General features: G+C 37.3%; 2 protein-coding genes across 5 annotated transcripts; both read left to right on the top strand.

The window, feature by feature from the left end:
- Nucleotides 1-354: 354 nt before the first annotated feature.
- On the top strand, nucleotides 355-12,191 carry LOC141616751 (uncharacterized). Of its 4 annotated transcripts, XM_074433886.1 has the most exons (7): nucleotides 665-770; nucleotides 897-2,198; nucleotides 2,436-2,626; nucleotides 2,733-2,934; nucleotides 3,366-3,578; nucleotides 5,350-5,385; nucleotides 10,535-12,191. In XM_074433886.1, exons 5-7 carry the CDS (start codon nucleotides 3,452-3,454, stop codon nucleotides 11,143-11,145), a joined length of 774 nt encoding a protein of 257 aa, XP_074289987.1. In that variant the 5' UTR covers nucleotides 665-770; nucleotides 897-2,198; nucleotides 2,436-2,626; nucleotides 2,733-2,934; nucleotides 3,366-3,451; the 3' UTR covers nucleotides 11,146-12,191. The 4 variants fall into 4 exon arrangements, with proteins under 4 accessions (XP_074289986.1, XP_074289987.1, XP_074289985.1 ...); XM_074433885.1 differs by lacking the exon at nucleotides 2,436-2,626 and having other exon boundaries at nucleotides 355-696; nucleotides 897-938; XM_074433884.1 differs by lacking the exon at nucleotides 2,436-2,626 and having other exon boundaries at nucleotides 897-938; nucleotides 3,384-3,578.
- A 412-nt stretch (nucleotides 12,192-12,603) lies between these two features.
- LOC141620077 (uncharacterized) lies at nucleotides 12,604-13,866 on the top strand. Its single transcript, XM_074437041.1, has one exon. The coding sequence runs from the start codon at nucleotides 12,604-12,606 to the stop codon at nucleotides 13,864-13,866; it is 1,263 nt and encodes a 420-aa protein (XP_074293142.1).
- The last annotated feature ends 9,168 nt before the right edge of the window (nucleotides 13,867-23,034 follow it).

The following is a 23,034-nucleotide window of genomic DNA, read 5'->3' as shown; positions in this document are numbered from 1 at the left end:
AACATCAGTTTTTTAAAAAAACGATGTTATTTTTCTTATTTACATCAGTTATTAACATCGGTTACTTGAAAACCAATGCTGATATATTTACATTACGTCGGTTTTCTTAAATCAATGTGAATTTATTTTAATGGTATTTACAATGATGTTAATTGAAAACCAATGTTAATATATTTACATTGCATCGGTTTTCTTAAATCAATGTGAATTTATTTTAATGGTATTTACAATACATCATTTAATAATCGATGTCACGACAGTCCACCCTTCACACGACAATCAGGTAATAGCAAAACCGACCATTCAGTTGCCTCATTCGCATAATTTTCACAAAACCCTTTACTCCGTCCACAAACCCACGTACAATGCCTAGCTACCCGTCGTCGCCTGCTCTTTACACCAGGCCGGCCACCACAATCCCTAACGACCTGTCGTCACGCCCGCTATCTCAAACCCTCGATCGATTTCCTGCTTCATCCCTATATGATCGATTAAGGTATGCATGAATCAGAATTTTTCTTATTGTTTCTCCATTATATTAGTTTTGTTAGTGTTAATTCACACGATAACGGTTTTATTCTATAATCGACCATTTAACCCACCATTTTCAAACTCTTAACATAGGATTCAACTAGTGAAAGGATGAGCTTAACAATGGCGTCGTATTTGGCAAAAAGAGCTGCACAAAAGCAAAAGGTTCATCTCCTTTATCATCGTTCTCTTCGTGATACTCTCAATTGGTTGTTCATCGTCATCTCTTTTACAATGATGTAAACCCTAATTCCCCCTCTCCCCCCCCCCTTTTAATTGATTTCATTTTGTTAAGATCATTTGATTTCTAGGGTTTGCCATTTTCTCGATCTTAATTTGCTTTTTGTTTTTTTTTTTTTGTTTAGGCTGATGAGCTCCGTAAGAAATTTGATGCCCAGAAAAATGTGGTATGTTATTGATTTAATTTTGTAGATAAATCAAAATGTAGTTTATCATTTGTGGGTTTTTGATTTAATGTGAAATGTTAGTGTTAATTGAATGATAGAGCAATAATTGAAGTATATGGTCTTATTGTTTCTCCATTATATTAGTTTTGTTCACTTATTTGCTAATTGTTTGGTTATATATATGCGATTAACGTAAACAGTGCTTAATTGTTACGGTGTTGAATACACAATTCCAAATGAGATATGATGTTCAGCTGTGGTTATTTGCGCATACTCACCTAAGTTTGCAAGTGTTAGAATTCAATTTAGTGATTTAGGGCTCGCTTGTACGCCTGTTAATCTGATATGGTATCACGGTAGGCCTAATCAAATGCTTCTCAAATCTGCTCTTTTTTCGTTGCATCCAAATCTACTCTTATCAATAATGCCTATTATGGCCATCTACTCTCTTGTATTTATGGCCTCATTATATACTAACCAGGATATATATTAACTTATGTTTAGAAACAGACCACCCGTTCCACACAATATGATACCAATCCACTTTCAATATAGGGATCCTCATACTTATTTTTGCCTTCTAAATAAAAATATGTTGTTATTATGGAGAGTATTTAGCCTGTTTCTGCTGAAGTTATACTGTTGTATATTTACTAAAACAAGTAAAAACTCTTGTTACCCTTCTGTTCATGTTTATAACAGACTTTAAAGTCGCTGTAATTCTGAAAACTATCAGCTTTCATTCTGGTAAAGCTAAACAAAAGGCTGTGTTAAAAGGTTACTATTATGTTTAAAGAATTTAGGTTTTTCACATATCTTATTTCAGCTTTTTTTGGTAAAATATGTACTTAGATTATTAGACTATGCATCTGACCATAGGCTGCACTCTGGCACTATCTAATATCTATTGTTTTGCAACTAAGTTTACGAAGAGATCTAATGTGAAATAAAATATAGTAGTATATCACTAATATGTATTTAAACAGGAAGTTGCTGCTAGTATTCTTCACTGATATATAGGTATACAAGCTGCTTTTCAGTTGCTAGTTTTCTTCACTAATATATGTATCAAAACAGGAAGTCGCAGCTAGCCGGCTAGTTTTCTTCATTGAATCCATATTGCCATTATTATGAATCCTATAAACTTGGAACCTTTTAACCACATTTCCTTGCCTACATTATTCGTTAGGTTAGGCAAGAACTCGTATTATGGTGTGTATTAAACAAAAATGTGGTAGTCATTAGTTAGATAAGGCTTTAGTGTTTTTCTTTATTTTATTAAAGGTAATTGAATGCATTTTCAACTTGTTTTGATTAGGATGTTGTATGTGTTTTTTTTATAGCTAAAAGGTAAGTATTATATATTTATCAAAAAGAGATAATTATACATTGACAAAAAGTATAAAGGGTGAATATAGATCAGTAACAGTTTGCATCTCTATTACAACACCCAATACATAATTTAGCTCCACCTACAACAAATTCATCATTACTTAGTTAATCTACCCAAAAGGCAATTAAGTTTATCACCATGATTAATCGTCACTTCTAAATTCCACTATCCAGCTCCACGAGTTTCATTTCCCAATTCTGACACTCTCACACTCAATTATTGACCGTTCTCCCTGCCATTTCTAGCCTTTGAACCAAGCTCTTGTCTTTCATACTAATCGGTTGGTGTTTTAGAGGTAAGCATATGCTAATAATGGTTTTTTTATTTGATCCGCCACTAATTGAGGTTTCTCCAATTAATAATCCAATCTACATTTATTTCTTTGATACCGAATGCAATAGGTGCATGCGTTGATGATTGCTCTTAGGAGTCGTTTTTATGAAGACGGGAGGTCCTGCATCTGAGAATCCAGTTCACGGTGTCATTCGCTCTCAACTTGATGCCCAACCAAGTTTCAACAAGAGCCAAAATCCTCCTACTATAATCACAGTCGAATACAAGATGAGGGATAATCTCCTCAGCCGCGTCACAGATGCAGCAATTGTATGTTTCACTGATCCCTATCTTATGAAGTTTACTTCTAGTATTGATTTCCCCTTTGTAATCCATCCAGGCTATTAGTTTGTGCTTAGGAACAGTCCAGGTAGCCCACACAAGCTGCAACCAATCTGGCCGTGGCTTAGGATTTCTCATGAAATTGTAACCATCTTTAATTCTATACTCTTCAGGTTTTAGATTCCATTCACCCTGATTGAACCCATATGACATCATGTCCTTGACCTCACAAACTTTCTTAGGATTTTGTATGTGTACTCTACAATATGTCTCTATTGTTGATGATTTTTTTATCTTGTTAGTGTGATTATCGAAATTTACTGAGGATTAAATGGGATTTAAATACTAATATCATGCTAAATTGATGACTAATTATTTATTTAGCTATGCTTATTATAAATGGAACATGATTATTCCAGTTTATGGATTGGTCATAGCTATTCGTTGGCGCCCTAGCTCGCTGATTGGCATCCTCACTTCCTCGGCTCTATTGGTGTCGCATGGGATGGGCGATTTATTGGCAATTTGTCACTTACTCGGCTCTATTCATGGCCTTGGTGTCTTCGGGGATGGGAGCTTCAATGGCAATTGGTTATTTCATGGCCTTGCAGGTGATCTTATTGGTATTCCAGGTAATTTTTCAGTGGATGTAGTAATTCTATTTAGTGTGGTTTGTGCTATTAACCGGCTCAGTGTCTGGCTCATTTTCTTCCCATATATTACTCTACTAGAATGCGGCACCGTGCCGGAGGTAGTTTCAGATATAGTTTCAACTGATTGTTATTTGGCTTTCAACGATAGATAAAAAAAATTATACGGTCATATAAATTAGTACTAAGTAGTTTTAACCGCGAACAAATAAACACCAACTACAAAAATGGCTTAGCTAATTGCTTATTATTCTTTCAATTCGGAGGGGTTTGGTGCTAATACACCTGGCCTGTTATTAATCTTGTTTGCCAATTGATTGATTAAGAGTTAGTAGTGTCGTTGTACATGGACTTTTGTTCCCTACCAAAGAAAAAAAAAACATGGACTATTGTTGCTCGAAAATGATTTGTTTATTCATATCAAATAATAATCAACTTTTAAAATGAATGGTGTGCTTGGTATTTTGTTGATTTCAAAGAAAATTAGCAGGAGAGACAAAAAAGGACATGCTAATAATAGGCTGTTTCAGTACAAATTGAGTGAAGGACATGCTAATAATAGGATATATCAGTAGAAATTGAGTGGGCTATTAAATTATAGACTCACATGATTGCATAAGATTTGACAGATACTATGGATTTAGCTTATAACAATGCAATTTCAGTGGGCGATTCAGTTAATGACTTTAGGTAACCATGCCTCACGTGTATTAGATTTTCTAAGCATTTGGGTCCCTTGTGGCAAAAGAAATAACCTAACCTTAGAGACTAATCACATCAATTGACCAAGTAGGGTTACATCGTACTTACAATTAGGAGAATGGGCTTGTAAAGTGGGGTAGCTGCTAATGCTTAGTATCCTTACTCCTACTATATATAAGCTAGCTTAGTGTATGTAACCAAGGCAAATGCTTATCTTCCTTGCAGAGGTAAGCCTTTCTCTCTGTTTTGGTACTAGCCAAAAAGTTTAAAAAAATAGTTTGGCCTTCTCTTTTGCTTAGTGTGACTTGCCATTCAAAATAAAAGGATGAACATAATAGTTAATCATCTTTTAAAATGAATGGCGTGCTTGGTATTTTGTTGATTTCAAAGAAAATTAGCAGGAGAGAAAAAAAAGGACATGCTAATAAAAAAATGTATTAGTAGAAATTGAGTGAACTATTAAATTATAGACTAACATGATTGCATAAGATTTGACAGATCCTATGTATTTAGCTTATAACAATGCAATTTCAGAGGGCCATTCAGTTAATGACTTTAGGTAACTATGCCTCATGTGTATTAGATTTGCTAAGCATTGGGGTCTCTTGTGGCAAAAGAAATAACCTTAAACCTTAGAGACTAATCACATCAGTATAGCTGACCAATATTAGATTTGCTAAGCATTGGGGTCCCTTATGGCAAAAGAAATAACCTTAAACCTTAGAGACTAATCACATCAGTATAGCTGACCAAGTAGGGTTACATCTTACTTACAATTAGGAGAGGTGGCAAGGTGATTTGAGTTACCATGCCCTTGTAAAGTGGGGTAGCTGCTAATGCTTAGTATCCTTACTCCTACTATATATAAGCTGGCTTAGTGTATGTAAGCAAGGCAAATGTTTATCTTCCTTGCATAGGTAAGCCTTTCTCTCTGTTTTGGTAGTAGTCAAAAAGTTTTTACAGAATATTTGTGCCTTCTCTTTTTTTTCTTATTGAGTCTTGCCATTCAAAATAAAGGGATGAACATAATAGTTTGAATTCTCTTGCGCAGGGCATTGCAGCATTAAGGTTATCGTATTTTCAAGAGGTACATTATTGCTAAACTTTGCTTACTTCCCTTCAAAATTGTTTCTGTGTTCTTGTGTTTGGCTTTGTTTTTGTAATATTAGGTGAGTTTAAAGGGTATTATCTAGGCTTCCCTTTTGCTTATTGTGCATTACCATTGAAAAGTAAATGGTCAACTATGCAAATCTTTGCTTACTTTGCAAAATAAGTTGTCTATAGTTTGTATGTTCTTGGTGTAAGGTGTTATAATTCTGGTTGGCAGTCATAACTGATAGGTTCAATGCTCCTTGGGTTTAAATCCTTTCTAAAGTTACGGCCATTATACTAGAGCGTGCACATTGTATTCACTAACCAGAGCTATGTGTGTGTTGGTATAGTCCTAAATATTCATTATATGCTAAAAAGAGGAAAGTCTTAGACTTTACAAATTGCTTAAGTTATGAGAATGATGGTTAAGATTACTAAATGCTAATCCCTCTGTTGAGTGAACCTAAGTGCTTACGTAGATGAATATGCTTTGGTGATGTTTACAGAGATGGGTATGTTATGGTTGTGAGAATATTACCATGTAGGTGATGGCTATCAGTGATGGTAGTGATGATAGTGGATGGTCCTGTTTGTGTGAGTGGTGTTTTTTTACAAATTTTAGGCCACTGTTAGCGAAAAATGGTGCGGCATGGGGAACGACGTTTTTTTTTTGTTTGCAGGTTCTGAAGTGCCAAACCGGCACAAACAAGTCTTGGAACATGAACTTTGATTAGTTACAATGTAGCATAGCCCATATTACAGATGTGTATGCTTAAACCCCTCACCTGTTCGTCCGTTAGTGAGGTTGTATGGTTTCCACAGATAGGCTGACTGATGGGGTGTGCTGTTGGTTGTTTAGGAGCGCAGGGAATATGATGTAGTGTAGTTGGTCTGGAGTTAGTGGACCTGCCCAATTGAAGAAGTATTGCAGTTGTTTATTCAAACCACAGTAGCCTATTAAGGATTTCCGGTGTAATTGTTAGGGAAGAATAATATCTGTGGGTGGGTTTTGTTGGGTTTCTAATTTATTCACTTTACAGGTTAGGCTAAGGATAGCATCACACAGTCAGCTGTTCAGCTGTTCAGCATTTCATACTGTGCTCTTTTAGGCAATATTGCAGAGGTGCTGGGCTCACACAGCCGGTTTAACATGACACAAAATGCTGTGTGTGTCTTGCTTAGGAGGAGCCATAGCCCAATTGCATATTCTTTTAGTGGTGCCCCTAAGGCAACTCTTGTTGAATCTGAGGAGGATGCTGCTGAGCAGGCAGTGGATTACTTAGTCCAGAAGGGAAGGGTGATAGTGGACGATGTGAACCTGGAAAGGAAGGAGATGTACAAGGCATGTTCAAGGTTCTATAAGGACAAGAGGACAGCTCTTGAGTTGATAAAGAGGGTGCCAGCTAGAGTTAGTATGTTAGGAGCCGTTGACCCAAATAATCATACACTAGGAAATGGGGCTAAGATAGTAAACATTGACTTTTAGGGGCTTCTGATCCAGATTGACACGACTTTCCAGATTAGTACAACTGAAGTTGAGGACCTGGTCTTTGACAATGATACCCGTGTTTGTACCTTGAGGATTAATTGAGAAAACAGCTACAATATGGTGTACCACATTATTGGGGAGTGCTCCCCTACTCCCGAAAAGGCTAGGCAGTTCTTGGCTAAAAAAATTGTTGCCTACCTCGAAACCATCTATGGCTTTGGTGTGAAAGACGCAAACTACTGTAATATGATTTATGCGGAAATGAGGTGTGGTGTGGAGCGCGAACGGTACTTGGCTGTTAAGGATAAGATGGAAAGAGAGCTATGGGCAATGGCTGCACCCTCAGGAGAAGGGTGTGTCACACCCGATGGCCCGGACAACCAGGTCTGTACTGGCCTGACGCTGCCACCACCTCCTAAAAAGCTTAAATCTATTTGGATGGCCACGGCGTCGTCATCTACAAACAAGGGCCCAATGTATCAGATGCCCAATGCTGATGTGCTACTTGTAGGCAAAGGCGCAGGCATCTCTGGGGGAGTAGAGGAGGGTGTTTAGTGGGTCTAGGCAAACTTGCACTATTATTTAGCTAATTATAATAATGTACTTAGGATTGGCAAGTCTACGCTGTAGCGTTGGTGTTTAGTGGGTTTAGGCGAACTCGCGCTATTATTTAGCTAATTATAATAATGTACTAAGGATCAGCAAGTCTGTTGCTATACGTTGTAGCGTTCATTAGTTTTTGGGATTGGCTAATGTTCAACTTTGTTGCCTATTAGTAGAGTTGGTAACATAGTTGAAGTTTGGTTATTAGTTCCGTTTTGGCGTTGGAAAATGTATTTTATGGCCATGGTATAAGCAAAGCAACGTTGTTCCTATTTATGGCTAATAATAAAAGACTTATTATCTCATGTGTGTGTTTTTAAGGTCTCTTTTAAAATGTGTAATTGGGTTGTCCTTTTCATACTAAATAAAATTGAATGCGCCTCTATGTGTGTTGGCCTATGCGAATGACAGGAAATGAACAAGATCAAATAAAAGTGTAAGATCAAATATGTGCAATCCAGACATGATGAAGGTGTTGCTTAGAAACATTGAAAATACTTGTGCAAGAAAAAAAAATGCATGCATGCTTCAGATTATTTGTTGTGTTGCATGGACCAATGGTTGGATATATCATCTAAAATGCTGGCCATTGAACCGTGTGCTTGACAACATTGTGTGGTGCAGGAATTAATCATTAGCCTGGTTTCACCAACTGTATGTAAGATTGCCTACTGATTAAAGCAAGCAGCCAGTTGTTTGGGCGGGGGAAATTAATAAAGGTGCTAACGAGGATACATGTTTGCCATTAGTTAGATTTTAGGTGTCTGGTTTTGGCATTGATGTCGTGGCTAATTCCAATACAGACATTTAATACTTCTGTGTTTATGTTCGGTAGTCACGATTTTTAGTCCCACGTCTTTGCAATGGCCAGCTCAATTTTTAGGTTGTTTACGTATGGCTAAACATCTAACGGCGCAATTGAAGAATGCAAGTTATAATCGAACCAAACTAGCTGGACAAATGCATTCCGAACCTACTGTAACCTTGCATAGGCATTCGGGACAAATTATGTTGAGAATGTGGCAGAAAATGTTGACTACAACCCTTTAAAAATGGTTGTCTGTAGCTGAATCAGCACGGACTATCAGGAAAGGAAAAAGGCAAAGGCGTGTCCCTAATGTGCAAGCGGACATAGGTGACGGCTCATCCAGGGATTCACAGGATATTCCATATAGATCCAGACGAGCACCAGCGCCTGCTGAAGTACCAATGCAACAGCCTCCGGTTGGTAAGCGAAAGCGCCGTAAGAGACGAAAAAGTGAGTAAGGAATTGTTTACTTTTGCCACAGAGCTGTCCATATTCAAGATAAGATTTTGTTTTTGAAACCCCGTCGGCTATGCAATGTACTAGGTCGGAAGATTTACTGCCGATTATGAGTAAATATTTTATAAATCGAGTGTGTTAATTTTGCACGCTCTGTTGTGGCGAGCAACAGTTCTCTGTTGCTTATACCGGAGTTGCTAGAGGTAAGAAACTCATTAATAGTTGCTAATTTTGTTATGCAGCCACACCTGACATGCTGGGCGGTAAACATATACCAACCAAGGCACGTAAGCTCAAACCTTCGACAATATGCCAGAAATGCCATGCTAAAAAATTTGAGTACGAGACCAAAGGATTTTGTTGCTGCGATGGCGAGGTTAGCTTGGCGTGCAATGAATACCCAGATGAGCTGATGCGCCTCTTTACTGCAAGTGACCCAGTTGCCCTGCATTTCCAAACATATTCGCAATTATATAATAACCTATTTGCATTCACATCTCTTGGCGGCACATTTGATGCACAGACTCATAAGGGCATTTACGTGTTCAAAGCACATGGTTAGGTCTATTATTATCTTCCTAATCTAATACCCATGGACAACATACCTAGGTATTTGCAGTTGTACTTCTACGATGGCCAACATCAGAAGGCTAATCGGCTTGGATTGTTCCCTCAACTAGAAGATGGACTAATTACGTCGTTGATGGGCCTTATGGATGCAAACCCTTATGGTAGGTTCTTTAGGTCTCTTCGGAAAGTCGAGGTCACCCAGGATACACGAATTGTGATCAACTCTAACCCAGGACATGACCAGCGCGTTTACAATGCACCTACCTCTGACGAGGTGGCCGCAATTTGGGTAGACAGCACATTTGAAGATGTTCAGTTTCCAATTTCAGCGGCGATGGATGAAGAACCCAATATGTTGATTGGAGCTGAGGTTCAAAGTAAGTGGCTAAACTAAAGGTGTTGCTCTATGTTATTTGTTGTCAACCTTAGTAAACATCATCATCAAAGACATCTAGACAAGGTTTAATTATTTGCTTTCTGGTGAAAATCGTGCCTTATTATTTGGGTCTTGGATTGAATTGGTTACTTTGTTTACTGGGGGAGGAAAGAATATCAGTTTAGTGTTTTTAGAACGATGCTTGTTAAATATCAGCGAATTAGTATTTCGTGTACGCCCATGTAACTACTAAGTCAATGTCTCATGATGTGCATAGCTAGGTGTAGAAGCTGTGTTGCTTCTTGGTCTAATATAGTACCTATAGCCATATCTAATATATAAGTTTGTGTTACAGCATATTTTGGCTGCAATTTATAAAAAAAAAAACTCATATGATGGCCATGATTTTGTTGAAATCTAGCTTATTTTACAATTGAAAATTAATTTATAAAATCAAAACTATTTTAGCAATATCACCCAAATTACAATAATACAGTTTTATATGTGAAACCAGCATGTCAGCGTTTCTCTATTAATTTTTTTTCTAGAAACGTATCATGAGTACAAATGTTAAATATGGACATATGCATTAACAATTATATCATGCACTGTCTTCTTCTAATCATTGTCCACAATATTTGTATTGGCATAATACTTATCCAATTCTGTACAGACAGGTCGATAATTTGGCATACCGCTGTTAGAATTTTTTTCTAGAAAAGTATAATGAGTACAAATGTTAAATATGGACATAGGCATTAACAATTATATTATGCACTGTCTTCTTCTAATCATTGTCCAAGTGTTTTTATTGCTCATAATACTTGTCCAATGTTGTACAGACGCTACTAGGAGGCACACAAAGGCTGACAAGCGCATATCATGCCGAGAGTACTATGCTTACAAATATCAAATTGGGCTTGGTAACTTCCTACTTAGAGGCGGAAGGCTATTCCAGATATTCATTGTTGATATGTATGTGAAAATTGAGAACACAAGACTTGAATTTTTTCGATTGAACCAAGATGCGATTCGAGCAGACCTCTACCAGGGCATTCTTGACACATTGGAGCTTGGCGAAAATAGTGCGTCAAATGTTGGGAAGAGAATGATTCTTCCGCCTTCTTTTCTCGGTGGGCCGCGGGATATGCGCGGTATGTATTTGAATGCGATGGCTCTTGTGCAGAAATATGGCAAGCCTGATTTATTCTTAACCATGGCCTGTAATACTAACTGGTCTGAGATAAAATCAGAGTTGGCGCCCGGTGAGCTGGAACACAATAGACCATATTTGGTAGCAAGGATATTCAATGCTAAATTAACAGCACTGCGCAAGGAAATAATGGAAAAAAAGGTTTTTGGGGAAGTATCATGCCATAATACATGTTGTAGAGTTCCAAAAGCGCGGCCTGCCTCATGCACATTTTCTGATTATTCTCAAAACAGTTTATAAGATTAGAAATCCAGAAAGCTTTGACAAATATGTGTGTGCGCAAATCCCTTCGCAAGATAACGCACATTTGAGGGCAGCTGTTATTAAGCATATGATGCATGAACCGTGCGGGGACGACTTTCCAGCATGCATGAAAACCAAAGACAGGAAGAGGTACTGCAAATCTGGGTATCCAAGGAAGTTCCAAGACTACACAACAAGTGGCAAAGACTGTTACCCATTGTATTGAAGAAGGGACACCGGCGAAACTTTTGTTGTGCGCAAGGTTCAAATGGACAATCGATCAGTCATTCCTTATAACCCTTACCTTCTTGCAATGTTTGACTGCCACATGAATATGGAAGTGTGTACTACCATTAAAGCAGTGAAGTATCTTTACAAGTACATGTACAAAGGCCATGATCGCATCTCATTCAATGTTGCGGGTGGAGGACCAGCTACGTTCGTTGATGAGATAGAGAGGTACCAGGCCGGTAGGTAGGTTTCTCCCCCAGAAGCGGCTTGGAGAATATTTGGATTCCATCTTTTTTACAAATACCCACCAGTTCAGCCACTGCCAGTGCATTCGCCTAATAATCAGCTCATCAGGTTTTCCAATCATGAATCGTTAGAAGACATAGTTGCTCATGAGCACAGAACAAAGACTATGCCGACTGAATTTTTCCACGCAAAATCTGAAAACGACGACGGGACAAAGTACCTATATTGTGAATTCCCAGAACATTTTGTTTGGGATGGAAATCGAACGGGCTGGAGAGCAAGGGAACGTGAAATTTCTATTGGAAGAGTTTCACATGCTGCTCCAGGAGAAGGGGAGCGTTACTACCTTAGGGTATTGCTCGCACATGTCAGAGGGCCTAAATCGTTCGAAGACTTGTTGACGGTTGACGGCGTCGTTTCTGCATCGTTTCAGGAAGCCGCTCTTAGAAGAGGATTACTCGAGGAGGATAATATGGCGAAAAGCTGCATGGATGAGGCCGTTCAAGTAGAAATGACATATGCTCTCCGACGGCTATCGCAACAATCCTGATATTCAGCTGCCCAAACAACCCCCGGAATTTTTGGGACAAATATTTCGCAGCGGTCTCAAAAGACTTCAAAAAAAAAATATGGTGATGACGGGCATAAGATCTTGCTAATGACCAGCTGACAGCTGCAAAAGTAGAGCAGTATTTAGAAGGCATGGGTAAGACATTTGCAGACTTCAGCCTCACACACTTATATTTAGAAGAAGATGGTGTAGTGCAAGGCACCCAGGATATTACTAACTCTCTTAATGCTCCTGTGCCTCTTGCACAACTAGCATCTAGAAAAGAATTAAATGTAGGCCAGCGAGCTGCGTATAAAGCAATAATGGAACATGTGAAAAATGGGAGGCCATGAGCCTTTTTCATTGACGGGCCAGGTGGGACCGGAAAAACTTTCTTATACGGCGCGTTGTATGTAAAGGTTTGTTCAATGGGAAAGATATGTTTGCCAACCGCAACATCAGGTATTGCAGCGTCCAATTTACCGATTGGAAGGACTGTTCATTCCAGATTCAAAATACCACTGGATACTGATGAGTCACTAACCTGTGATGTTCCAAAACAGGGCAGCTTAGCTTGCTTATTAAGAGAAGCTTCACTAATAATTTGGGATGAGACCTCAATGGCCAAAAAAGAGAACATTCAGGCTGTTAATTTGCTGCTCCAGGATGTATGTAGTAGTACAGTTTTGTTTGGGGGGAAAATAGTGGTTTTCGGTGGCGATTTCCGGCAGGTGCTACCTGTTTTGCCACATCGTACTCAACAAGAGGTCGTAGGTGCTAGCATAGTTAGTTCTGAAATCTGGCCAAGCCTTCAAAAGTTTCAGCTCACAGAAAATATTCGAGCGCGTGCAGACCCAGAGTTCTCCGACTCTCTACTAAAACTTGAAAACGGGGACTTGCAAAACACAGAAGACGGATATGTGAAGTTACCCCCAGAACTGATCTTACAGTCAACATGTGATCCTTGTCCACTCCAGGTAGTTGTTGACGTTGTTTTCCCTGAGGTGAACCAGGTTTTGTTCAGCCCAGACATTTTCAATGACAGGCCAATAGTGACGCCAAGAAATTCTGATGTTGATGCTGTCAACAAATTGTTGATAGAAAAATTTCCTGAAGATAGCTATAGTTATAAGAGCTTTGACGGTGTTGTCGATGATTGCTCAAATGTCTATCCTGCTGAGTTTCTTAATACACTTTGCCCTCTTGGAATGACTCCACACGAGTTGGTGGTTAAAAAAAATTCCCCCGTCATCTTATTAAGGAACATCGACCCTGCAGGAGGCCTGTGTAATGAGACACGCCTTATTTGCAAGGGTTTTTTCCCGAATATGATTGAATGTGAAATTTCTACTTGTTTTTACACTGGGGAGCGAGTTTTTCTTCCAAGAATCACTCTAAAACCATCTAAAAGCTCGAAATTCCCTATTAATTTCCAGAGGAAACAGTTTCCAATTAAACTTAGTTTTGCGATGACAATAAACAAATCTCAGGGGCAAACACTGCAATGCGTTGGAGTTTTTCTACAAAAGCCATGTTTTTCACACGGACAGTTATACGCGGCTCTTTCTAGAGCCAGAACCGCAAAACAACTAAAAGTGCTTAATGGGATGGCTGAAGATGAAGGTGACAGATCTGAGCTAAAAAATATCATCTCCTTTGAGATGCTTAGAAGAGCCGGGATAAAGCCGTGATGCTAGGTACACATTGCTTATCTCTATGTTGGAATTTCACAACTGCCCTTTACAATGCGAAACTAATTTAGCAATTGGTTGAAGGTAGCATTTGCGCCTTGTCTAGGGAACTGCTACGTGTAGCCTAAATTTCATCGGGGCTATAAGTATGATGTTTGAAACCTGATATTAGGACTATGCTATGAATCTAACTTAATAGTAGTTCTGTGTTCCAATGTTCCTAGGGTATTTAGGAATACTATAACCTAACATTGATGTTGCTTAGAATTACAGTTCTTGCATGTGCAGGCATATCGTGGGAAGAAGACTGATTGGGGCAGAGATGTAGCCTGCAAGAAGTTGTATTGTAAATCTTTCTTTCTAGATTCATGGTTTTTGCAGTTTGTAATTAGTGAGCCATGTAGGCTACAAAGCACACTCGGACAAGACTCCGTATTGTTTCATCAAAGTTGCCCTTAGTTGCTTTGGAGATTTCTGCATGCAGTTTAAGGCTAAAGCAGAATTAGCCTTAGCCATAACCACTTTATTTTGGGCGCCTGAATAACACAATCAGCGAGCCGTGTAGACTTTAAAGCAAACCCGGACAAGGCTCTATACGGTTTCATGGGGACTGTCCTTGGTTGCTTTAGAAATTTCTGCATGCATTTTTTGCAGGATAAGGTTCACTGAAATCAAGGCAATTTAGTTTCTAAAGCCCAAATAACTTTTTTTTTTTTGAAAAGGCGCCGGCCAGCAACAATGCTTAAACAGAGTATTCATCCTCTATATTTATAACACTTAGTTGGCCTAACAACTGTACGCATATTTGATGCTAATGCGATTCTTGCTTTGGGAGCCAGTACAGACTTGTTTTCTTTACGAAATAGGTAGTTATGTCATTTATTTGAGTTTCCCCAAATTCAGCATTTAAATTAGGAAAAACATATATCATACCATAATAACTACTCCGTTGATGTTGAAGCTAGCAAAGAAAGAAAAAAAGAAACAGATGAGATGATGGAGGTAAGATTTTGAGGGGTCGTAGAAAGATAAAAAAAGATACGGATGATAAGATGGAGGTGAAATTTGAGGGGGCGATGATAGTGAATTTCAGAATTGGTGATGCACGGGGGTGTTAAGAGAAACTGAAAATAATCGAGGTGAGAGGGTGAGATATTGGGGAAGGTATAATAACTAAGGTTAGCTTAAGCGTTTTAAAAGATATTACTTTCGAACTTACAACATAGAACAAAGGTGCACTTTCAATCACCCTTATCATCTATTGAAGTCATTTTGTGTACGAAACAATACTGCACATCCAAGTTCTAATTAAAATTTTCATCTTCTGCCCAATATTTTGGTTGCCTGATTCGTTTAGATTGTTGCCCTGTAACAGAAAACGCCTTTGATGGCTTCACTTTTCGGGTTATTATAGTTCCATTGTCGTTCCTAAATCATTTAAACTAATCTAAACCGAGATTTATAGGTAGAGATAATACCCCGCAGATAAGCACCAATATGCACTACTATCTAAGAATATAATATTATGATTATGATTTCACTGCTATCTAAGAATATAGTATTATGATTATGATTGTGACTTGTGACTGTGTTGCCTATGAACTGACTACACGTGATATTTTAGACTTAAGATTGACTATACACAATATCATAGAAGCAATGGTAACCTGCAAGGCCTATACTTATGCTGAGATTGGAATAGACATTTCAGTAATCCTTTTGTACGGCAAGAAAAGTCCATACCAAGCAACCTCAGGCTCTTTATATATAAGGATATTCATACTTCAGTTTCAAACACATATTGTTGCATCAAGCTTAGTCCTCAATTCCAGAAAAAATAGAAGGTATGGCCACTTCATACTTTTCAATCTCTTCTTCTTCTTCTTCTTTTTCTTTTGTGTATCAGAGTTTTGCTTAAATTCATTGTCCACTTCAACCCATGTGATTGCTTAATTTTTTTCAAGTATCCCTCATTATTTTCTTTACATATATTACACAAACAATTATATTTTGCCATTTATTGTTTTATTGTGCAATCAAATTTTTCTGCACAACCCTGAAAATTTGTGTTTTAGAGTACGTTTATTGCTGTGAACTGTTCCAATGAAAACTGCATTTAAGAGATAAACATATGAGTATTGTGCCTAAATTATCCATGGATTAAGGTAGCACTCCATATAAGTGAGAGAGTTTAGAACTATGTTAAATATACAAATGTTTTACCGTAAAATAACAATCACTAAGATATGGAATTCTGGCAGCTGTAATTGGTAACATTACATAGAGTTTGAGGTGAAAAAACAAAGAGCCTTAGAATAACTTGCGGTGTGCAGGTTTTTTTTAAAACAAATTTGCAAGTTACTCATTGTTTGAAACAAATTTGCAGGTTACTCACGTTTATGCAGTTTTTTTTCTTTGTTGCAGTAGTGAGTGAATTTCTTTGTAATTATTGACTAGGATAGCTTGCAGTATTTATTTCCTTTATTGCTTAGCCCTGCTACCTAATTTTTATGACTGGTTGAAAATGGCTTGCTTGTGGTTAGCTTGCAGTAGTGAGTGAATTTCTTTTTTATGACTGCTACCTTATCTTGGATTTGGAATGTGATGTTCTTGAATGCGCAACGAGAACACTTCCGTTCCTCTGATGAGAATCTGGTTCTGTCGGAAAATTTTATTTGAAACTTTTGAAAGAATTTTGATTCTTACGATAAGTGACCTTTTAAATGATTTGGTTACCGATTCCAATTTCAGTTTTATTTTTATAACCTTTCATTTATACTTTCAAGTTTCGAGGACGAAACTTTTTAAAAACATGGGGTGATTGTAACACCCCGTATTTTATTAAGTTGGATAAAATTCTTTTAATTGCTATTTTGAATTTAATTACATCATTTAACGATTTATATATTTATGCTTAGCTAATTAATTAATTTCATCATAATTCGATACGTTAATTTTAATAATCATTAATAAGTTTATTTAAAGTTAGTTCGAGTTTATTGAAATTAGTTCGAGTTTATTTATTTAATAATTTCCGTTTCTTTACGAGTCCTTATGAAAGTTGTTTTAAGTAAACCCGAGATGGATTTTGGGAACAAAACCGTCCAATTAGCTATTTTGAGCTTATTTCACTAAATTAGCAATTTTTATTAATATCCGTTAGTTTTGTAAAAATCGCTAATAATTCCGATTCAAGCTGATATTGTATTATTTACGTTAACTAGCTGAGTTTATTTTATTTTCACTCATTAAATTTATTTATTATTGATTCCGTTTTATTATCAAACTTTTACTTAAATCGGTTAAATTTAACTCAAACGGTTTTAATAACGATCGAAGTTTCTTAACGACGAAGAAACGTCGTATAATAAATAGCAGTCGCGTCATTTCTTTGCCTCATTTCTTCATCCCTTCACGTCTTCTTCTTCCCTTCTTTGTTCTTCTTTTCCTTCGTTTTAATTTTGATCTTCAAAATTGATACGATGCTCCGTTGTCATCCGTTTTCAACTATTTTTGTTCCATAGCGCTCCTTTCGTCGTTCTCGTCAATCCGTTGTAAGTAAAATTCATTTTCGTCATGTATTTTTACAAACCCATTTATATTTTCAGCTTTATTTATGATAAGACGGTTATATGTACTAAAATAGACGGTCTGGTGGAAGATTAAAAAGGTAACGATAACGGATTACTCGATATTACTTGTAAAATATGTTTATTTCGAATCTTTGTTAGTCTGTTTTTATAATTGAGACGGTGTATAATTATATATAGGGATCCTTATGGATGTTAATTAGTCAGTTGTATAGTTGAGACGGTGTATACTGATATGTGGAGATGATTGAGACGGTGTATACTGACCTCTAGGGATCATTTGGGATGCTAGCTAGTAAGTGGTATATTTAAGACGGTGTATGCTGACATGTATGGATTGTTTTGGGTGATAATTGGTGTGTTTTATAGTTGAGACGGTGTATCTTGACATGTAGGGATTGTTTTGAACCGATTTGGACTCGTGTTGGGGCGATTTTTGTAGTCTTTAGGGTCTGTTTTTGAGTTGCTTTATACTTGTGGATTTCCGCTCTAAAACCGTTTTAAATGCTGACTTAGTTGGCTCAGCTAGGACTGTTTTTAGGCGCGAGAATGGAGTCTTAAGGGGACGATTGGTACTCTGTTTTGGGCAGGGACGAGAGCTGTCATCGTGGGTTTTCACTTTGCATTTGAGGACTGGAGTTGGGGTCGAACTTAGGCATCTTTTGGGTTCTGTTTTGGACTGATTTTTGGGTCAGGTTATGAAGTAGGGTGAAGGGTGGCTATGGGTAGTCGGGTGGTGGTCGTGTCGGACTCCCGGTGGCCTAGTGGCTTTGGCCGTGGCCTAGCTAAGTCACGAGTTTGAGGCAATGTGTAGTTGGTGGTTAGGCCGAGTTTGAGGTTATCATAATAACTTTTGAGCCGTGTCCATAAATTGTTTTGACGCTAGTTTGGTTTATTTAAAATATAATTAAATTAATTTCCGTCTCATATTTTATATAAGATAATTCGTTAATATCGTCCTTTCACATAATTATTTTAGGTGGCTCATATGTGGTTGAAGATGAAGAGTAATTTTGGGTTTTAGAAGCTTTCTCAAGTTATTACTTGTCTCTTTGCTAGCGTAAGGTAACTATTCCGAGTTACTCGACGAATTAATGTCACATTAGTAGTTAATGTGTGCCTGTTGTTTGTTAAGTGTTTAGGTGATTGATAATGTGTTACTTTCGTTTTTCACATGATAGAAATTAGAAATAGCATGAGAATAATATTACGATAAAATTTGTAATTTGGGCCAAAGCGTGCCAAGACTAAGCCAGTGGGCCGTTGACCGAACGAGTTTGGTCAAACTAGGTTTAAACCAAATCGACCTCGATTTGACCGATGACCCGTCGCGGGACTCGGGTCGAGGGTTTGTCTTTGAGGTGAGATTGGTTGTTATTGGAAATTTTATGTTATGTCTTGATATTTGTAATTATCATTTCACATGTTGGTTGTTGGATGAATTGGCTGCCTTATACTTCAGTCTTATTGCCTCTTTGCCATTTTAGCTTGTTCTCATGAATTATGAAATTAACGGTTAGCTGGAATTTGGATTATTATTGATAATGGAGATATTGTTGGATTGTCAGCTGAATTGGGTATCCTACTTGTCTTGTGTGGTGTGGGCTAAAGTATTCAAGTGGGACTAGTCGGGACTAGGTCCTAGGTGAGTATTTCGGCCTTCATCATAGATAGGTCATTATAGTCTTTGACGAGTGTATGTTCACTGCTTAATAGCCTCTGTGTTCCCGACTTGGTGGGTTTATATCCAAGTTGGGGCATGACCTCGTTACTTATTTTGAGAGTAAGTGGTCCGCTTAAGTACTAGCCAACCCTTTGGTGGACTCCTTAGGGTACTCACATGGTTTTATAAAATTGTGGGTCTTGGGTGCGGTGGTGTGTATCCGCATGTCTAGGTCTCAAGCGCATTTTAGGCTAGGGTTGTGTTGTGTCTTGGCCATGTTTTGATAGAACCTCGAGCCAAGATACCGGTTCGATTACCTTCCCTACCTCGTGGTATAGACTCGAGTTCTGAGTGACTATTGACGGGACTAAGAACTTATGCCTGTCTTTGATATATTGCCCTTTCTTGTTTGATGATTCTATGAATCATAGAAGGTGAGATGCAAGCCGGCTATGGTTGATAGAGTTTGGATTCCTGGATGTTATGTGATTCACATGATAGTGTAGTATGAGTCGGTCTAGTATTCACATGCTAGGACTATGTGTTGTTATATTGTTGTTCACATGATAAGCACGATTGTCTAGCATCTATATGCTAAGGCATTGTGTGATTCGTATTCATATTCTTATGTTTACATGTTATATTAATTATGACATTTCGTGGCCGGGAGAACTCGGAGTTACTCCCCACCGATCCGTGGCTTTCGTATTTGTATAAAATGCGAATGACAGGTAGGTGATGCATATATGGGGTACATGGACGAGCTAGCGAGCAAAGTAACCTTGGAACCTAGACTGGCTTTATTTTATTGTGACCCTTAAACACTTTTTATGTCACATACATTTTAGGGACATATGTCTCCCTTTCTCATATTTGGGTTGTATAATTTTGTTTCGCGACTTTAGCGATGTTTCATTCATGAGATTTATTTTGGACCTTGCATGTTTGACACCTTCCATTTGGATATCTTTATAACAGGTTCAGGTTTTAAAAATTACAGGTTTTTACTATAATGAACCTATTACAAACATATCCATGCAGTTTTATTCTAGAATTATGTGTTTATTTTTCCGCAATATATGAGGGTGTCACAGTTGGTATCAGAGCATATTTGCTCCCGACGCACGTTTGTGCACCCCAATATAAATAACTTGACCTTAAAATAATAAACTTGAGAGATGGGTAGGATGGGTAGATTTAGGATCTTATGTTGTAGTCTCTTTGTGTTTGCTCTTTGTTAGGTACTAACCTGTTTGTTGATTGTCATTTAATAATTGTTGTGTTCTTGGACCAATGACCGTGAGCTTATCTATAGCTAATGGAGTTATTACCCTTATTATAAAAAAAAAATTGAACTAAAGGTTTTGCAAATATTTTAATGTTTTTCACTGGTTTTAACGTCAATTAGTGTTAAAGCTTGTTATTGGAGACGTCTGATAATTAGTTTTATCATTTGTTGGCGTAAAAATGTATTTTTATGTCTTTGAATTGGAATATTGATGTTCTTGAGTGATCGCCAAGAGTATCTCCGTTCCATTGAAAGGACACTTATATTTTAAGAAGATCAAGATTTAGTGCCTATTGCTGAGGATTGAAGATTTGTTCAACCTTTGAAGAATGCTTCTACTTTCTTGAAGATGTTTCTCGTTCTTTTTGTATCTCGCCTTATTCTTAATCTCTTGGTGCTTATCCTCCTTCTAAACTCCCTTCTGTTTTACTTTAAAAGCTACGCTTGTACTCCTAACTTGTCCTTTGTTCCTTGTTTATCCTTCCTTAACGCCATTAGATAGTACTCTTTCTTGTGAGGAATGATGACCTGGGTTGGAAAATTCGACTTTTGAGGAGATTGTTTGTGTCTGACCCTTAACCCTGGCTTTGAGAAGTCGTGATGTTAGAAAGACTTAGGTAATGTGATGAGACATACTTAGTGATTCTTATACCTAGTTCCTTGACAAAGTAAGTATAATTGATTGGTGGATTCTTTGTGTTAGGAATGAGTTGCCTATGTGATTAAAGTTATAGAATTTGGCTTTGTTGTTTATGTTTGGGATTTGAAAGCTTAGTAGGTTGAGCGTCGTCGCCTTAGGAGTAAACATGAGATAAGTTTAGAATTTGAATTTGGAAGAAAACCCATTTTTAGATGTTAACAATCCCGTATAGTTTGGGAATGTGATTTGGTGTTAGTTGTTCCTTGAGAACTTTGTTGAGAAGTCTTTGTCAATTCATTCTTTGGTTTTTAAAACATTGAGGTTGTGTCGAGTGCTTGAGATAAAGAGATGCTTTTATACTTGAGTGGTAGATTTGATTTAGGGAAATCCTAATATGTGATAAGATAGGTGGAAGAAGTATCTAACCGATTTATCACCCCTTAAGCGAGCGTTTATTTTACCTTGACCCTTGTTTGGGATTTGGTCGTTTTGTCATGAAGGTACAATACCCTAATAGACGTGACCTTGTTAGAGAGAACCTTAAGTTTTAGGAAGCGTATGGATTAACCCTTAAAAATCCTCTTTCGTACCATTAATCGTTTTCCTCCCTTTCGTTCATATCTTGGTTGGATTTGATTCTTAAGTATAAAAGTTTACTCGTTATTTCCTTGTCTTGAATACCTCCCTAATTCTAATATCTCTTACTGGTTGGTAACTAGTTATCTTTATGATTCGACTCTTTTAGTCTCACATCTTGACATGTTCATATATCTTTTTTTTTAAATTTCCTATCATTTCCTGACCTGGTTATTACCCTTTGTTTCCATAGTGGAGTGATGACATTGTTGTATGAGATTTGAGTATCTGGCGTTTCCTTGTTGTCTAATTTCCCTTTCTCCTTGATCATAAGCGTTACCGTTCATACCTCATTTCCTCGCTTCATCTTGCTCCTCCTTTAAGTTTGACACTCGTATCCTGTGAAACTCTATCTTTGACATCCTTGTAATTTTGACTTCAATTTTTACCCTATGAAAGTCATTATAGCTCTCTTGTTGGTTAAGTTTGAGCTCTCTTAACATACTTTGTTTTTATGCTATCTAAGTTACTTTCCTTTTTGTACAACTTCTAAACTTTCAAGCTACCAGTTTCGATTCATTCTTAAAAGTTTATGTCACTTCTGCAAACCTAACCTATTTTTAAAGATTTGAAAATGAAAATTTGATTTAATTCCATATTTGTTCCTTAAGTATAGACTTCTTTATCATGATTTTAATCGCTAAACCCGAGATTTCTTTAAATTTTATCCAATTTCTGTTAACTTTGATCTATTTATGACTTCTTTGTCAAAGTTTAATGTTATATTTTCAGGGATTTGACCCCCATTTTAGTTTAAAGGTGAAACCTTTATTTCTATTTTGGCTTTTTGCAAAAGAAAATTTGAGTAGATTACCTTTCTCTTATTTTGATTTTAACGTTGATGGAATGTTAGGACTCGTTATTAAAGGCGTCTAATAACTTGCCCTGCGCTTATCGGCGAATGATTTTTATTTTAAATCTGTCTTTGACATGGAAAGTTAGCGCTCTTGTGTGCACGACAAGGGCAATTTCGTTCCATGAATGAGACTTATACATTTGAAAACTTTTCATTAATGTTTCTGAAAGTATTTTGATTTTCGATTTATACAAATGATTTGCCTTTGACCTTATCTTGGATTTGGAATGTGATGTTCTTGAATGCGCAACGAGAACACTTCCGTTCCTCTGATGAGAATCTGGTTCTGTCGGAAAATTTTATTTGAAACTTTTGAAAGAATTTTGATTCTTACGATAAGTGACCTTTTAAATGATTTGGTTACCGATTCCAATTTCAGTTTTATTTTTATAACCTTTCATTTATACTTTCAAGTTTCGAGGACGAAACTTTTTAAAAACATGGGGTGATTGTAACACCCCGTATTTTATTAAGTTGGATAAAATTCTTTTAATT

Source organism: Silene latifolia, chromosome X (genome assembly GCF_048544455.1).
Source record: "Silene latifolia isolate original U9 population chromosome X, ASM4854445v1, whole genome shotgun sequence".
Taxonomy (NCBI): Eukaryota; Viridiplantae; Streptophyta; class Magnoliopsida; order Caryophyllales; family Caryophyllaceae; genus Silene; species Silene latifolia.
Note: the sequence above shows the minus strand (reverse complement) of the source record. Positions and strands in the feature narration are given on the sequence as shown.

Coding starts and splice junctions, on each gene's coding strand:
- LOC141616751 (XM_074433885.1), top strand. CDS start 3,452: ATGGGCGATTTATTGGCAATTTGTCACTTACTCGGCTCTATTCATGGC. Junction 3,579..5,349: donor TGATCTTATTGGTATTCCAG/GTAATTTTTCAG, acceptor TCTCTTGCGCAG/GGCATTGCAGCATTAAGGTT. Junction 5,386..10,534: donor GGTTATCGTATTTTCAAGAG/GTACATTATTGC, acceptor AATGTTGTACAG/ACGCTACTAGGAGGCACACA.
- LOC141620077 (XM_074437041.1), top strand. CDS start 12,604: ATGGGAAAGATATGTTTGCCAACCGCAACATCAGGTATTGCAGCGTCC.